Source organism: Alligator mississippiensis, chromosome 13 (genome assembly GCF_030867095.1).
Source record: "Alligator mississippiensis isolate rAllMis1 chromosome 13, rAllMis1, whole genome shotgun sequence".
In the NCBI taxonomy this organism is placed as follows: Eukaryota; Metazoa; Chordata; order Crocodylia; family Alligatoridae; genus Alligator; species Alligator mississippiensis.
Genome location: NC_081836.1, coordinates 40,408,495 through 40,425,053, shown reverse-complemented (window position 1 = coordinate 40,425,053; position 16,559 = coordinate 40,408,495). Strand labels below are relative to the sequence as shown.

Here is a 16,559-nt window from a genome sequence, read left to right as displayed (position 1 = left end):
GAAAATATATTACCAGGTTGTGTTCAATCAAAATATGTATTATGCTGCAAAGTTTTCAGCCTAAATATTGGAGCACTGTACTAATGTAGGAGGACTTAAGGTGAAATCTGAGGTCATGAAATGGAGGACTGTGTGAAGAGAATGCATTTAAACTACGTATCTCTTTTAGAGACGTTTGCAGAGCCCTCACTACAGGCAACTCAGATGAAACTGAAGAGAGCTCGACTGGCAGATGACCTGAATGAGAAGATTGCACAGAGGCCTGGTCCTATGGAATTGGTGGAAAAGAACATCCTTCCTGTAGACTCTAGTGTTAAAGAAGCAATTATAGGCAAGTAAAAGAGCTTCAGTTTGGGCCTGTTAGCAATAAGGCAATATGGGAAATAGCTATTTAAACCTTAAATTTGAAGTTTAGTAAAAGAAAAATGAACATACAGTTAATAGACTCCATATTATGTCAGATTCTTAAGTAATTAATCCATGTCAGCATTAAGTTGAACAAAGAGATTGTTATTTTTATTCAAAACCTAGTTTAATTATAGAGTTGATTTAAAGTATAATGCAGTGTGTGAGCAACTTTTTTCTTAATTAGTCCACATGATAAAAAATGAACTGAAGCAACACATGTAGTACCTTTATTTTGTCCATGGGTTTCAAACTTGCGCCCACCAGGCTGGATCTGTACCACGGGGCTCCTCACAGGCTAGGTCTGGACCTACCTCTGGTGGGGTGAGTAGAAGCAGATTAACCTCTGTGAGTGCCTGAGACAGCCACTGTGTTGACTCAGGGAGCTGTGGGGATTAACGCAGCTGCCTCTGGCCTCACTGCCACCAAAACCAGACCCATCATGTCTCTGAATTCTGGTATTGGGTAATGGACCCTGCCTCAAATTCCTGGCCCCTCCAGGAACCCCCCAGGCTAGATCTTTGACACCTGTGCTTTAGTCAATTTCTGTCTTATGAGACTATGTATAGCCCTCAAAATATGTAATCTCTCTCTTTATATTATTTTATTATAATCTGGATCCATTATGTATCCAATTTTATTGGTCCCTTATGTCACATAAGATGGTTTTCTTTAATATGAAGAAATACACATTATAATATAAATATAATTTTATTTCTTTGTATTAAAAAAAAAACACTAAAAACTTGTTTATATATGTGCTCTTGAAGACTGGATGATTTCCAGTGATCTATGCTTCTCTCACTGTTCAAATCTTAAGTTCTGAAACTAAAAAAAAAAGTTCTTGTCTTTTGTAAACCTCCTAGCTGTTGGGCAAGAGAATTATCCCCAAGCTCTCGAGGATTACTCATTTGATGAAGACAGCAGTGATGCTTTATCGCCAGATCAGCCTGCCAGCCAGGAATCACAGGGTTCAGCAGCTTCTCCTGGTGAGCCAAAACCAAGCGACTCGCCATCACCAGTCATACCAAACACTATTTCTGCAGCTCAGGTACAGTTTTTAATGTCAGAACCAAGTCATAATCCTGTATTGCATTTCTGTTTTGTGCATTGTGCGAGGCCCAAGCACTGTTGAAAAAGGACATTTGAATGTGTTTTCATGGGATTCCTTTCAGGGAAGACAGGCACTGTTGATTAAGGTGTTGCATTCAATAAGAGCTTGTACTAATGTTATTAACATATCTGGAAAATACTGTTGAGTGGAGGAAGAAGGAAGTAAATGGCACTAGTGTTGTTCTTGCCCAACTTATTTTTCTCTAATTTTTCATTAATATTTATTTACTTTTTTCTTAACTTTTCTGTTCTACCTTTCTTACTGATCACCATCTTTTATGTGGGCTTATCTATGCTATATCTGAATCCAAAAAACAGTTTTACCTCTGTGATCACCAAGTGCACTATTTCATTCATCACATTAAGCAGGCATGTGACTTCAAGTAATAAAATGTAAACAACAAATTTGGATTACTTAGAAATGAGCTAGTGAGATTTCATGGTTGTTCTGTGTATAAACATTGTCGAGAAGTTGATGGAATAAATACGAACTGTATCCTAGCATACTCAAGACATTTAATTATGGTATCTTCTTTCATATACCTTTGTATGTAAAGATGTTTTAATTTTCCCTTTATTTTCTGAGCTCTTAAATGAAGGCAGTAATTTTATATAGCATCGCCCTACCTCCTTCTCTTGCTCACAGACGCATAGGATTCTAAATCAATAGTCAAAATTTCATGAAAACAAAATTACACGTTGTTGTTCTATTTAAAAAGGGAAGGGAAAAATAGAGGGAAGTCCTGAACCTTACATACTTTTCTCGTATTTCTATTAGCATGAAAGCCCATGCCTGGATCAAAATATATGTGAGGAACTTCCTCCATTGTCAGCATGGATCAGTATTCAGGATGTGCTTTTAAAGTAATGAGTGACAACATTCAGCAGAGAGACTGAACAGATCACTTCTTAAAGACATTCTTTGCTGGTAAAACACACCAAAGTCTTTGAGTCATCATGTACTAATCTACAATGTATTATGATAATCTTGTCTGGTCAGCTTGACTACAGGGAACATTTGTAATAATTCTATCTCTTTTACCCACTAAATGTATCCAATTAGAATTTGTACTGTTTAAGTAGACAGCCTGCTTTATAAAAGTAAGAAACAGGAAAACTTCTCATATATTAGAGTTTGCTTAATTTAATTTTTAAAAAGGTGGCAAAGAAATATTTTTCATTTCCCTTTTACTTATGAGATGACATTGATTTAGCTAACTGGAGGGGAGACAAACACTTAAAGTCAGAAATAAAAATGTATAGTTTTGAAAGGGAACAATCTTTCATGCTGCTTGCTTACTTTGGGTGACCAAGCAGTGATAAAGAGTTACACTTTTGCAGGTTCATTTCTTTAATCTAATCTGAAACTCTTAAATTCTTAAGGGCATATTGAGATGTTTGTTTACTTCAGTAGTGTCAAATTTATTTGGCCTGTGGGCCAAATGACCCACCTCCAGATCTGGCCTGCAAGTCTTCTCACTGGGCTGCCAGAGTAGCCAAAGAGTTAGCCGCTATTGCTGCTGCTGCTGCTTGAGCTGCCACACTGAAACAGTGGCTCTGGCAGCTGTGGTGACAGAAGTTAAGCAGTGGCTGCATTAACTCCTTTGCTGTTGACACCAGCATGAGAAAAACCTCTAGGCTGAATTCCCTGCTCCACAGGCTGGTTCGGGCCTGCATGCCATATTTTTGAAAACCCCCACCCCACCCCTCCCAACATGATTCATTGTGTGCAACCCAGTTGACTGTTACATTTTTGCAAGGGTGAAATCCTGACTCTGCTGAAGTCAATGGCAAAACTCCCACTGATTTCAGTAGATCCAAGATGTCAACCTATATTTTTGCCAGAAATAACAGAATGTTTCCTGTCTTCCTAGACAGGTGCTTCAGTTATAATATTGTTGGTTGCTACTGGCACTTAAGTACCCTTTTAGTACCTTTCTTTCATCTTGTGCCAGATCCTGAACTCTTGCAAATCTGTGGAGCTATGACGCTTTCCTTCAGCTGAGGACCTAGCCCTTTGTATCCCAAAGAGATACAAGAAATAATGAAGTTTTTCATATAGAGAGAGAGTTTAAAACAGCTTATTAAGGAACAAAACAACCCTAGAGAGCATTATCCAAGATAGATTTGGGGGGGCAGGGGTGGTTCCTTGCCTTATGTGCTCAAATGTGTTGAAACATGTAAAGTAAAGTGGCCTGAAACTAAAGAAATCAATAACAACAGATGAAATGATGACATCCTCTATAGTAGGACAGCTGAATTTGTGGTGGTTTTTAAATTTGTGATGGTAGTATCCTCACCAAATGCAGGAACAACTTAGTAGCTTAAAACTAACCCTACCCATGAAGGGATACCTGATTTTGTTTGTTAGTCCTTTTAGCTTATCTGTTTAGGACAAAGAAGTAACTTGGTTGTAAATGAGAGAGGGAATTTAAGCTCCTGGTCTAATTCAGCAGTTGTCAGCTGGGGATACGCATACTCTTAGGGGTACTTAAAAGGCTTGTAGGAGGTACACAGAACTGATGTGGCCAAGAATTGCCGTACATGTGTGCGCATGCAGTGACATAGCACAGCACAGCCACATGGAGAGCAGCCAGGTCTGTCTGGTAAGTCTGTTGTGGGGAAAGGGCATGGGAGAGGGAGTGGGGCTGGGCAGGGGCTGTCCAGCCAGGGTGGAGCACAGGACTCAGCTGTGTTCAAGGGGGGTGGGGTAATGGCTCCCACTGCTACGTGCACCCCAGCTGGGCATGGGGGGGATGTGTCCCTGGATCTGCATGCAGGGCCAGTGTAGCCCGGCCCAGCCCCCACCAAGTGGAGCCTGGTGCAGTCCCAGCCAACCCCGTCCCACACACAGATCCAGGGGCACATGCCCCCCATGCCCTCCTGGGGTGCATGCAGCAGCGGAACACCGCCCCCCCGATGAACTCACGGCTCTGTCTTGCACTCTGCTCCAGCTGTGCAGTGCCTGCCTCAGCCCCACTGCCTCCCTTACCGTGGGGGCCTGTGGGAGTGGGGCTACAGGGGGGGCTGCAGCCACTCCAGAATCCACCATAGACCCCCTCAGCTTCCCCTCTTGGCACCATCGGCACCTGCCTCGAGCACAGCCCCGGCCTAGCCTCTCCTGCCCCGAGTGTAGCCTTGGTCTGCTGGGAAGAGCCCAGCGCTGCCACAGCCCAGAGTGGCAGCCTGCCCATGCCCCACATGCAGATCTAGGGGCACACGTTCCCCCCCTCCATGCCCTCTCGAGGGTGCACATAGCAGTGGGAGCTATTCCCCACCCCCCATGCAGCTCAGTCCCATGCCCTGCCTGGCTGGGCAGCTCCTGCCCCAAATGAGCAGCCCCTGCTGGGCAGCTCCCGCCCCCAGCCCCACTCCCTCCCCCTCTGCTGAGGCCTCGATCTGCCCCCCACTCCCCCCGCAGCAGCTCGCTCTTGCCCCACATGCAGATCCAGGGGCACATGCCCTCCTGGGGTGTGCATAGCAGCAGGAGTTCCCCCCGCCTCCCTGCACCCCTCAGACAAGCCACTCGCAGTTTCATCCTGCACCCCGCCCCAGCTGTGCAGCCCCTGTCCTAGCCCCACTCCCTCCGTCACCGTGGGGGCCTCAGTCTTCCCCCACCCCTTAAAAAAAAGAAAAAATATAAAGGGCTACATGAGCTGAAACTTTGAGACAGATGGGGTACGTTTGTTGTTAAAAAAAGGTTGAAAACCCCTGGTCTTATTTATGGACTTTCAGATGTTCTAAAAGTATCATACAGGGCAGACATCTTAAAGCATAATGTAGTTGAATTTTTTCTCCAAAAATAAGTCATTCTTTCACTATTGAAAAGTGTGCGGACTTGAAAAAATTAAGCATTATGCTCCTCGTTAATCATTTGTCCTTTGGATGAACTAAGTAATATTGCAACTCCAACCATATTGACATCTAGATAAAAACATTTTTTTTTTTTAATTTCCTGGTCCTATGAACTCTGAGTTCTGGCCAATAAAAGTCAAACAAGTTTAAATGTTCAAAATGAGTTTCTAACCACTGCTCCTTTCTCCAGGCGCTGTGCCAGCCTCATGGTCCCCATGCCAAGCAGGCCCTCTTCTCAGTCCCAGCTTCTGCACTTTACTTGCCACACCTTGATGTTCTATCAGTGGGCAGGACTCTGGGAGGAGATGCCCCCTGGCTCGGTATAGCACCTCTCAGAGTCTCCTGGTGCAAGGGCTCTTAAAGCTCCCTCTGCAACTTTCTTTAGTGTATATAAGCCATCCTGATAATTTGTTTGTGTTTATTCTCTGTCCTTCTCCATTGGTGGAGCACTTGTGTCCCCGGCTGCTGAGGCTGTTTCTTTATATCCCTCTATGAACCTGGCCTCCCAGTCTATTCCTCTTAAATGGGACTTACTCCTTTTTCCTTGTAATGGGGCCTAAAGGGGGACCTGTTACAGGCTGTAGAGGTACTTGATTTTCTTTTTAAGTCAGCTGCGAAAATAGTTTGAGCTTTGAAAAAAATTCTTCTTCATATAATGTTTTAGTTGTGTGGTCTGGAATGGATGGTAACACTGTCTGATCTTGCATATTTCTTTGTCTTGAAACATGTTATGGAAGTACAGCTGGAAAACAACTTGCCAAATAGCAGTAAAGATAACATGACACATGTTAGAAGAAAACAGCAGGGTGGTACCTTATTGGTGATCAATATATTTCATGTTTGACCAGCTCCTAAAAACAGAAGAATTTGTTCATAATTATATAATTATATGGGTAGTATTGCGGTCTACAGTGCTCATCACTCCATTCATCCAGCCAGTCTTTATCTCCTGCCTCTGAGTTATTCGTTCAACAGGCCATTGTAAAATATTCTAATATTATAAAAGGCTTTGTCTATCTGTCTGTCCGTAATGCTTTATTAGTACTCTGATTGGTTGTCTTGGCAGCAAATCACAGTGCTTACTGAAACAACCAATCAGAGTGCTCTGACCTCACCCTGCCTTCCCCTGCTCCTGCCCCTCAGTCCCCACTGTCATGGCAGGCCCATCCATGCCATCCACAGGGCCAGAGGCAGAGAGGCAGCAGCGCGGGGCATTGGGTGGTGGTGCTTCATCCTCACCCACCCTGCCCCCATCATTGACAAGCAGTTGGCTAGTGCTTACATAATATGATATTGCTGGTGTATTTGATTTCCTATAGTGATAGCTCTTTTTGTACCAGCTCAGTCTCTGGTTCTCTGGAAGAGCCAACAAAGGTGTCATTTAGTGCACAGTGCTGTTGGGATTTTTGATTGGAACCAAAGACTCAGTGAATAGGCTAAAAGTTTCCACCAAAACTTTTGGTCGCTGTTGATCATGAGTGAATTTGAACTTGTCTAGTTGCTTTTGCATAAATCAGTTATGATTCCCTGAATAAAACCATTCTTGCCTTTTTCTTATTCCTCTTTCACTTTCAGAACCTTAGCCCCAGCACCCCACTCCCTCCATTTCTCATCCTTTTTAGTCAGTTTTAGATTTTCCCAAGGTCTCACATGCTACTTTGTAAAATTTGTGTCAGTGGAATTCTGTTCCCCTTTGTGCATCTAAATGGCACCTTTCTGTGTGCCTGCTTGGTCGTTGTTAGACTTTGGACATCGGAATCCTGCAGGTGTAGACTGAGCATGCATGATAGGAATACACACTGGCCAGGCACCTGTGCAGCCACATATGGCTGGGCCACTTGCATTAATAGTCATTGGAAAATATGGATGGATAGAGGTAGTGCAGTGAGGAATCTTCTGCCCCACTAGGAGCAAGGCTTTAGGCCACCAGCCATCTCAGTGAGCCACACATCTTTTGGCTTGCTCCCATACTCCTGGCTCCAGATACCACCCTCTTTTGGCTGTCTCAGTGGCCAACTTCAAAAAGAGTATGAGAGGGGGGCTCTGTGATATGGTAGCTAGACACTGCTGGGAAATCAGAGAAATGCATTTTCAAACCGTCTCTGAGCAACAGGGTCCTAGAACCTGTCTCCCCCAGCTTCTTTCCCCCCAGAGTGTGTTCCTTAACCCAGTAGCTTAATGAGGGGTGGGTACAAGAACAGCAGCTGCTGCAGCTGGCCCTGGCCCTTGCTCTGGCTCCTACTATCCAGGGAACAGACCCTGATAGTTACATTGCTGCCATAACTGGGGCTAAAACAGGGGCGCGTTTTAGTTATGGGGTTTTGCCACCTCTGGTTTCCAGATTTGGAGTCAAGTACACATCTCCAGTGAGTGAGTGTACAGAGATATGTGTGTTCCCAGCCCAGGCATGGCCTACTGAACATATTCAATATGGCCAATTCAGTATGCCCAAAGGTTGAGAACCAATTATGCATCTACACTGCAGGAAAAGTAGAATTGCCACCTGTGTATAAGTAGCATTTTTGGCATTTGCACAGCTGAAAAGCTGCCATTTAGATACCCAAAGGCAAACAATATTCCATCCATAAATACTTTATATTATGAGTGTTAGTTGCTTATGGAAAATTATTGGTTTGCTTTTATATAGAAATCATAAATCACAATATGTACTTTACATTAGAAATCCCAAGTTCAGATTTGTCATTTGATAAACAATACTTTATTAAGGGAAAAAATCTTGATTCCAGCTTAACGTTCATAGATTGTTAGGGGCTGGAAGGGGCCTTGTAGATCATTGGGTCCAGTCCGCCTGCACTAGGCAGGAAATGACAACTGGGGTCAAGTGACCCCAGCACGGTGACTGTCCAATCTCCTTTTGAAGATTTCCAGGGTAGGTGACTGCACCACCACTGGAGGGAGTCTATTCCACAGTCTGGTAACCCTGACTGTGAAAGAGTTTTTCCTGGAATTGAGCCTGAAGCGGCCCTCCAGGATTTTGTATCCATTGCTCCAGGTCTTCTCCCGGGGTGCCCTGGTGAACAGCTGTCCACCAAGTTCTTGATGTACTCCTCTGATGTAGTGGTAAGCTGCTACCAAGTCCCCTCTCAGCCTTCTCTTCTGTTGGCTGAAGAGGCCCAAGTCCCTTAGCTTCTCCTCATATGGATTATCTTGAAAGTATCTGAACATATGGGTGGCTCTTCTCTGGACCCTCTCAGGTTTTTCCATGTCCTTATTGAAGAGCAGCGCCCAAACCTAGACACAGTACTCCAGCTGTGGTCTCGCCAGTGCGGAGTGCCGTGGGAGTAGCACTTCCTTAGTCTTTCATGAGATGCAATGGTTAATACATGCCAGCATGTTGTTTGCCCTGCTGGCCACAGCATCACACTGCCAGCTCATGTTAATGCAATGGTCAATCACTACCCCAGGTCCTTTTCAGCCATGGTGCAAGTCAAATTGTCACCACTGAGCCTGTAGGAATGTTGGGGATTGTTTGCCCCTCAGATGGACTACCTTACACTTCTGAGTGTTGAACTTCATCTGGTTTTGGCCTGCCCAACTCTCCAGCCTGTCCAGGTCCGCCTGTATCTGCAACCTATCTTCTGGCACGGCCACGTTCCCCCATAACTTGGTGTTATCCACAAACTAGCCAGCTAGCTTTTTGCCCTCACATCCAAATCATTGATAAAGATGTTGAAAAACACCAGTCCAAGCACAGACCCCTGCGGGGCACAACTGGCCACGTCTCGCCAGGACAACACAGATCTGTTCATGAGAACTCTCTGGGTTGTACCATGCAGCCAGTTTTCCACCCACTGAACTGTTGAGCAGTTAAGCCCATGAAACTAACATGAAATTATCAGTAGCACTGATAAATCCCAATTCTGTGTGACAGTTATATTTTTATAGTGTTGCCCCAAATTGCAAGCATTTGTTTTGGAATATTTTATAATGCCCTTCTTGCTTGCATACATATAATGTTCTGATGTTTTGTGGAACGACTTTGCTGTGTATCACAGTGGCTCTGATATGCAAAGCTGCAGAAGAGGTCTGCAGTCTAGTACCGTACTCGGTTTAGGGATTCCTCAATTTAAAAGAGATAATCCTGTATAGTTAAAAAAAAAAAAAAAAAAAAAAAAATACAGTGCAAAAATATGGCTTTTTTAACTCAGTCTTCAGAGTTGTTTATTTTTTTGTGACTTTATACTGTTCCCTTCCTGCCCTGAGGTTACATTTCAGGACTAAATGATAATGGTCCTTTTACTATTGGTTCAAGCCCTGCCTGACTATTCTGCAATTTGAAAAGTGAAGCTTTATTTCACATTACTGTTGGGATTTTTTGACATGCTAAGAATCCAAATCTCATTATGTTTAAGCAAAGTAAAAACAGATATGTAGATGTACTCCCTGCCCCAAGGAGTTTACTTTCTAACTGAGACAGAACACAAGCAACTAAAGCAAAAAACGTAAAGGATGTAGGGAGGGAGGCAGTGATTTAATTATCTTATTATGACTCATCATTTTTAGATGATGAGTGTTTCCTGCTGGCAGTTCCTTCAAATCTTTTTATGTTTTTTTTAGATTAACAGTTTTAGAAATACCAAAAAGTACTTCTAAAATAAGCCAAAAATTGATAGAGCTTTTATTTAGGGAGAATTGTATCCATTTTATGGCATTTCAATGAGTAATCCATTAAAGAATTTTAAATGAATTTGAGAATCACATAAGAGGCAACGGAAGCACTCAAAAAATACGCTTGTTTTCTTCTACCTGTAGTTATATGTTTTAAAATAAATATATTAGCTTTTTCAGTATAAGTACAGACAGTCAAAACCCTGAGGCTGAATCGATTCAGTCTTTGCAGGTTCGTCTAAGCTGCAGAGATTAAACTGAGAAGCAAGTAAACAGACATTCACTTTTGATTCAGGAAATGCTGCCACATGCCTGCAGTGGCTTAGCTCAGAAGCCAGAGGAGCGCTAGAGCAGCGTTTCTCAACCCATGGGTCACAACACAAAAGTGGGTTGCAAGAAGATTTTAAAGAGTTGCTGGAAGATCTGAGGGAAATGTTGCAAGTCTGCACAGAGCTGGCACACAGCGGGGGGAGGGGTGCCATGGTGAGCACACAGCAGGGCAACAGTAAAGCAACCTGAGAGGGAGGGAGGGGACTGGATGCAGCAGCTGGAGGGAAAGAGGGGAGAGAGAGGGGGACGCTCCTGGTTGGGGACCGGGAGGGTGTGGGTCATGGCAAGCTGATAGTTATGCTAATGGGTCCCAGTGGGAAAGGTTGAGAATCACTGTGCTAGAGTATGCCTGCCAGCCACTGCCAAAGGGGGGCAGAGGGGTACTGAATTCCCATGACTTTTCCCCCCTTCCCTGCCTGAGCAGAGGGGGCATGGCCAGGCCTCAGCCCAGGGCTAACACACTGGAGGGTGGAAGTTTAAATCCCCTCCCTGACCCACACAGGACTCCACCCCGGGTCTGCTAGGGTGGAGGGGGCAGTTGGCCTGTCTGGCTTCTGCCCCACCCTGTCCCTGCTCTCCACTGGAGGGTGGGGGGAGGGCAGCCCCTGCCAGGCTCTAGGAGGGGGTGGGTGGGGAAAAAAGTAGTGGCAATGAATTCATAAAAGCTTGAACAAGAATAGTCCTTTCTCTGAAGTGTGCATGTATTGAACACAGCAATGTGGCACCTCCAACATGTGACAAAGAACAACCAGAATTCTTCTCCTAAGCTAAGATACAGCCCTAAAACACCATGAGAGCGCGCACAACTTACTCCAACCTAAAATGGAATGTAATAAAGCACAAAGACAAGAGAGCACCTTGTATAAGTCTTACATAATCCTGAGGGCAGAGTGTCTCCTTACAGCCAGGTATTCAGAAAGTCCTTCTTGGGGAATCAGCAGGGGATCTTAGTTGTTGGAGTGGAGATCCTACAGGCCTCATCTCTACTTGGGTTTTTATAGGGGCACTTGCACCCCCTTCTCCCCCTTGGGTGCCTTGACATTAGTATGCTTGTCACCTGTAGCACCTTTGGCAGGACTCTCATGCATTCAATGTCTTTTGTCTCGTCTTAGGTATTCCAGTCTCCCACCTTTTACAGGTTCTACTTTACAATATAAATGTAGTTCTCTGGTTTCTTTGGCCTCACCAGCCCAAGCAGTCTGGGAGCCTCTCCTGTTCCTTTAGCTAGGTCTCCAGCACATACATGTGATGATTGTGCCAGGTGTTTGCCAACACCTCCCACCTCTGTGTGGTCCTGCAGGGCTTGGCCCTGTGCTCACAGGTGGCAGAGGACTAGTCCCTCCAGCCCTGGTTCCTCAGCCTCTTCCCCCTCCCCCATGGCTGGGGGGAACAGGGGAGAATTATGATCCCTCCCCCTCCCCTTATCAGCTGTGTGTGTGCCCCTGCCAAGAGGACCCCAGCCGGGGTCCCGTACCAGTGGGAGAGGGGATTTAAAGTCCCCTCCCTTCCCTTTGCCTGAGTCTGTCTGCTTATGCCCCCCACACCCTCCGTTCCAGCGGCAAAAAGTCTGGTAGGGACTGCCCCCCCACCCAAGCAGACCCAGCTGGGTTTCCCACCCCCACCCCCTTGTCAGCCTGCCCTCACTGGTCTGGCTAGGGAGCAGAGGGGCAGGACCAACCCTGTTCTCTGGAGCAGACAGCCCAGCCCAGCCCAGCCTACGGCTGCAAAGTGTCCTGGGACGCTGGGGGACTGTGATTTAACTTGAACCAGAAAGGTTCAAGTTAAATCGCTGGTTTGACCTGGAATCAGTTAAGTCTGATACCGTGTGCAACCAGGTTTATCTTAAACCAGTTTCAGCCATTTTGAAACTGGTTTATGTGCACTTAACTTCTGTTCTGTTACAAGTTTAAACCAGTTTCTGATCACTTAAACCGGTTTATGGGTAACTTCTCTACCTCTCCTAAAATAACATATATTCTTCTGCTTCTGAAAAGATTGCAAGGCCAGTGTGTTGTGGGTATTAATGCAAACCTTCAGTCTTTCTTTAGGGTAGCAGTGGTGAGCTGTAAATATCTTGTTGGATTTTAGGAGGGACCATATGCAGATTCTCTATGCTTAAGGCAAATTCCTTAATCACTGTCCTAGATTATTAATCTAATATCCCAGATTATTACTCTAATATAATCTAATCACTGTCCTAGATTATTATAATTATACGAAGGTCAAAACACAGATCCAAGCATTTTGGAATATTTTCCCATTTTGTTTGTTTAGATTTCCTTTAAATGGGTACATGTATATCTCATGTTTATTTATTTCTGTATTTAAGTTGTGCCTTGACCACATCAAAAGTCAACTTACTTTTGGAGTCAATTTGCTTTTCAACACAGTGAGAGCTAGACTTATTTATTCTTCGGCAACCCCCAGACCACCTTCCTTTACCACAGTAAAATATATTTTTATATTTTATTGCAGAGTTCAAATTAAAGAAAAGTATATCCTGGGAGTGTTCATCATTCACAGCACATTTCTTCCTGAAGTTCAAACTGAGACACAAATTAGGCTCCATGTGCAGAAAATAGAATTGTGCGTTGAATGAAATAACAACAAACCACATGAAATGAGATCACTAAGTAAAGAGTTAGGTTTCTTATGGATAGTTAAATAAAAATATCGAAAGCAATGCATGCCAAAAGCCATTAAAGCAGTAAGCCTTAGAGAGAGTCACGATAGCAACAACAAAACAACAGAGCACTTGAAGTTGATTTGAAAAGCATTTCAAATGGGGCCTTTTGTCTTCTGGTTAGAGATTGCACACTGCATTCCATCTATTTCTACTTCAGATCTAGAAGTACTAAACTGCTCCTCCACAGAATAAAATAGATACTTATCTTCATGATCCTTTGAAATATAAGAATAACAGTGTAGGATGTCTCTGCACATGCCTGCAAATTTTGTTTTGACAAACTGCATTTTATTACAACAGAAAAATATATAAATAGTGTTTTGAACTTTAAGAAATGTAGCCAGAGCTTTTTGAAGGCTTCCTCCTGCACGTTACCAGGCCTTAAACAGTGTGACTAACTCTGCAAACCCTCAGCTCAGATTGAAAGATAACCCAAAATTGCTTTCACCTAAAGTACTTGCATCTGTTAAGGATTAGATGTTTGACCTTACTTAACAAGCCAGAGTCTAGTGCTGATAATAGTAGTGTAATTAGATTATTTATCTTTAGATGAATTTCTGAAAAATAAAGAATTTTGCTCAGTGAAGCAATATGAAATGATTACTTCCTGTGTTTTTCAAATACTTATTAACCTGGCGCATATTAATAGAAAAGTAAAGAAATAACATCTTTCAAACTACAAATAGAAGCCTTGTTTGTACTTATCTTTATGCATTTCCATTAAGAACTTCAGAAAAGGAAACCAATCCACAAAAACGTGACAAGTAAATGATGGACTCCCCCTACCACCACCCACACTTCTGTCCTACAGTAAATATGAGAAGCCCACAAAGGGTGATAAGCCTTTACATTTCTTTGTGTGTAGGAATGATTGTTGCTTCAGCTGAAAGTTGATAAAGGATAATAGCTTTGTGAATGAGAAAAAATGCATCTAAAGTGTTTTTCTCTAATTTCCATTAGACAGAGTATATCCATGGTATACCTGAGGTAAATTTTTCAATGTAACACAGAAATGTATATGTCAGAATTCAAAATTCAATATTCATAGCTTTTCTTTTGCACAGACAGCAGAGCAAGAGCTAAATGACTGCTAATCCTTAACATAAGCACATATCCCACCTACACTCACTCTGCTACATTTCCATTTTCCTTCATTTTTATAAAACTTACTGCTTTCCTTATGATCTTTAGTATTTAAAAAGTTGATTTAAACTTAAACATTAAGCGTAACATCACATTCAGAATTTTTTCTCTTTTTAATTCTCTAATATAAAATTGTCAGACTCCTTTAAGGAAGCTCTATAACTTTAGTTAGTGGCAGCTTTATTAGGTTCTCTGTAGGCATTGTATGAAAGCTAATTTACTCCTCAGAGAACAGGTGGGAAAGGTACTTTGAAATTTTTTTTCTAACATAATTCCAGTGGACAGGGTTGGTATTGACTTCAAGAGAAGGTGCTTCCTTATTCTGATGCCTGGAATGAAGGCATTGTTAGGACTTCTTTAAGTCATGAGGAAGACTACATGGAAATCTTCCCTTTATGTTATATATTTATACCTCTATTCCCAAATAGGTTTAAAGTAAGAGAAAAGGTGAATTACAGATTTTTATCAGCACGTCACAGCCAGCCTGGGCAACTGCCACTGGCCATGGAGCCTGGGCTGCTTACAGCAGGCAGTGAAGAGGCTGCAAGCAGCTCGGGCTCCGTGGCAGGTAAGAGCTGCTTAGAGCCTGGGCAGCCAGGGGGTTGCAGCCAGTGCACTGGGGTCTGGAGCCCCAACCCACCTCTGGGGCCAGTGGCAGCTGCACACGCACCTTGGGACTCACAGCAGGCACAGGGCTGGGGCAGTGCAACCCTTGCCTTACCTCTGCCATCCACCCGGAGGCATGTGTGCACCCACCACCAGCAACAAGCATCAAGCCCTTTGCAGCTCCCCTGCCATCTGCCCCTGGCATGCCAAATTGAGGCATGGGTTGAGGTTGGGCTGTTTTTGGCACTCCAGCCCAAAATGTTGCCAGCCCCATTCTAAATCATGCTTAAAGTTACTTTTTAACTCCAAAAATTTAGAGAGAAGTATTTTCTGTAGTGATTTGAATATGTCCCAGGTTCTCTTGAGTATGCCCAGTCTGTTTGCCTATGTAGACATCTACACATCGAGGAGTAGAATTCCTTTGGGCACATAAGTGCCAAAAGATCCATGTAGACAACTAATAAACGGCCACTTAAATGACCAGTGAAGTAACAGAATGCTGCCCTTAGCATCTAGTAACAATGACTGTTTTCCCTGAATAGCCATGTTTTTCTGTTGCCTGGGAGTCTTCAGAAATAGAAGAGAAAAGGGTATTTTTTTAAATTAGGAAATACCATATACCACCAAAATTGCTGGGGAGAATTAGGGCAGATGTACTACCTCAAAACTACCTTTGATCTCTTCTGTGAAATTAACTGTATTTCACAGTGAAGGGGATGTTTACCCCTTCAAACAAGGGGAACTGAAAAGGGCCTGAGATAATTTTTGCCAGAGATTTTGAGGACTGATATATTGTTCTGATTATATATTGATCTATTTTTCCTCCAAAAAACCCAATGAAAATCGCACACTAATTTATGAGGATTGATCTATAATTGAGTCCCTGACAATCTTGACTCTTGTAATATTTTTGTGCATGCAATGAAAAAATACCAAGCCAGAATTTTTTTTAGTGCAATTCTTTTTTTAGTGCATCTTGAATCAAGGACCAGGACCCAAAGATCTAGTTTATCAGTAATTATCAAGTTATATTTGGTGGCAAAAGGGGTTTTTCCTAAAAGTAAACCCAGAAATATGGATTTACCTTATATGTAGGATTGACTTGAATTTGGAACAATGTGGTATATAAAGCTTGCTAGGAGAAAGAGACAGAAGTCTACAAAACAAAGAAAATAATTATTTGCCATGTTACAAGCATATTAACTTGAAGGAATAGGCTGACATTAAGAGGAGGAAAATGTAGGTTGAGTTTATAACACCATAAAGGCTTGACATTTTTCATAGAAATCAGTGGGAATTTTGCTTTTTCCTTCAGTGAAATTAGAAACAAGTCTCAAAGCAGCATAATGGCCTCATCACAAGAGATGTACAAACTAGACTGCAGGTATATGAAGAACAAAAAAACCATAACCAAATTATATGTAGTATTGAACAATTCTAATTTGACTGTGGAGAGGACTATACGGGTGGGTAAACCATTCTTGTCCAAAAATCCTTGATTCTCTGCACATGGAGTGGTCATTTTTTACATGGTTTTCATATTTAGATGCCAACTTTAATGTTGATTTTTTTTCTATTTTTTTTAACCAGTATCCACCATTAACCTCTCCAGTCCTTGAATTCCTAAAACCTCCCCTCACCACTGAACAGCACACTACACGCTCTACAGCTTCTGTTACCCTGATCACAAATACTGTGTCTTCAGCAAAGCCTGGGCCAACATTGGTAAAGGTAAGTTATTATGAAGGCATTTGGTGTTTGTGCTCTAAATCTGCTCTCTGTTTATAATGAC

At 43.0% G+C, this 16,559-nt stretch overlaps 1 protein-coding gene across 5 annotated transcripts in view; it reads left to right on the top strand.

The window, feature by feature from the left end:
* Nucleotides 1-16,559, top strand: part of MRTFB (myocardin related transcription factor B) — a 158,060-nt gene that overhangs the window by 99,013 nt on the left and 42,488 nt on the right. For all 5 annotated transcript variants that reach the window (XM_019494677.2, XM_059716453.1, XM_019494676.2 and 2 more), the window contains 3 exons: nucleotides 170-331; nucleotides 1,272-1,456; nucleotides 16,358-16,498. In XM_019494677.2, the coding sequence (XP_019350222.1) occupies nucleotides 170-331; nucleotides 1,272-1,456; nucleotides 16,358-16,498 (488 nt within the window). The remainder of the gene's footprint in view (nucleotides 1-169; nucleotides 332-1,271; nucleotides 1,457-16,357; nucleotides 16,499-16,559) is intronic.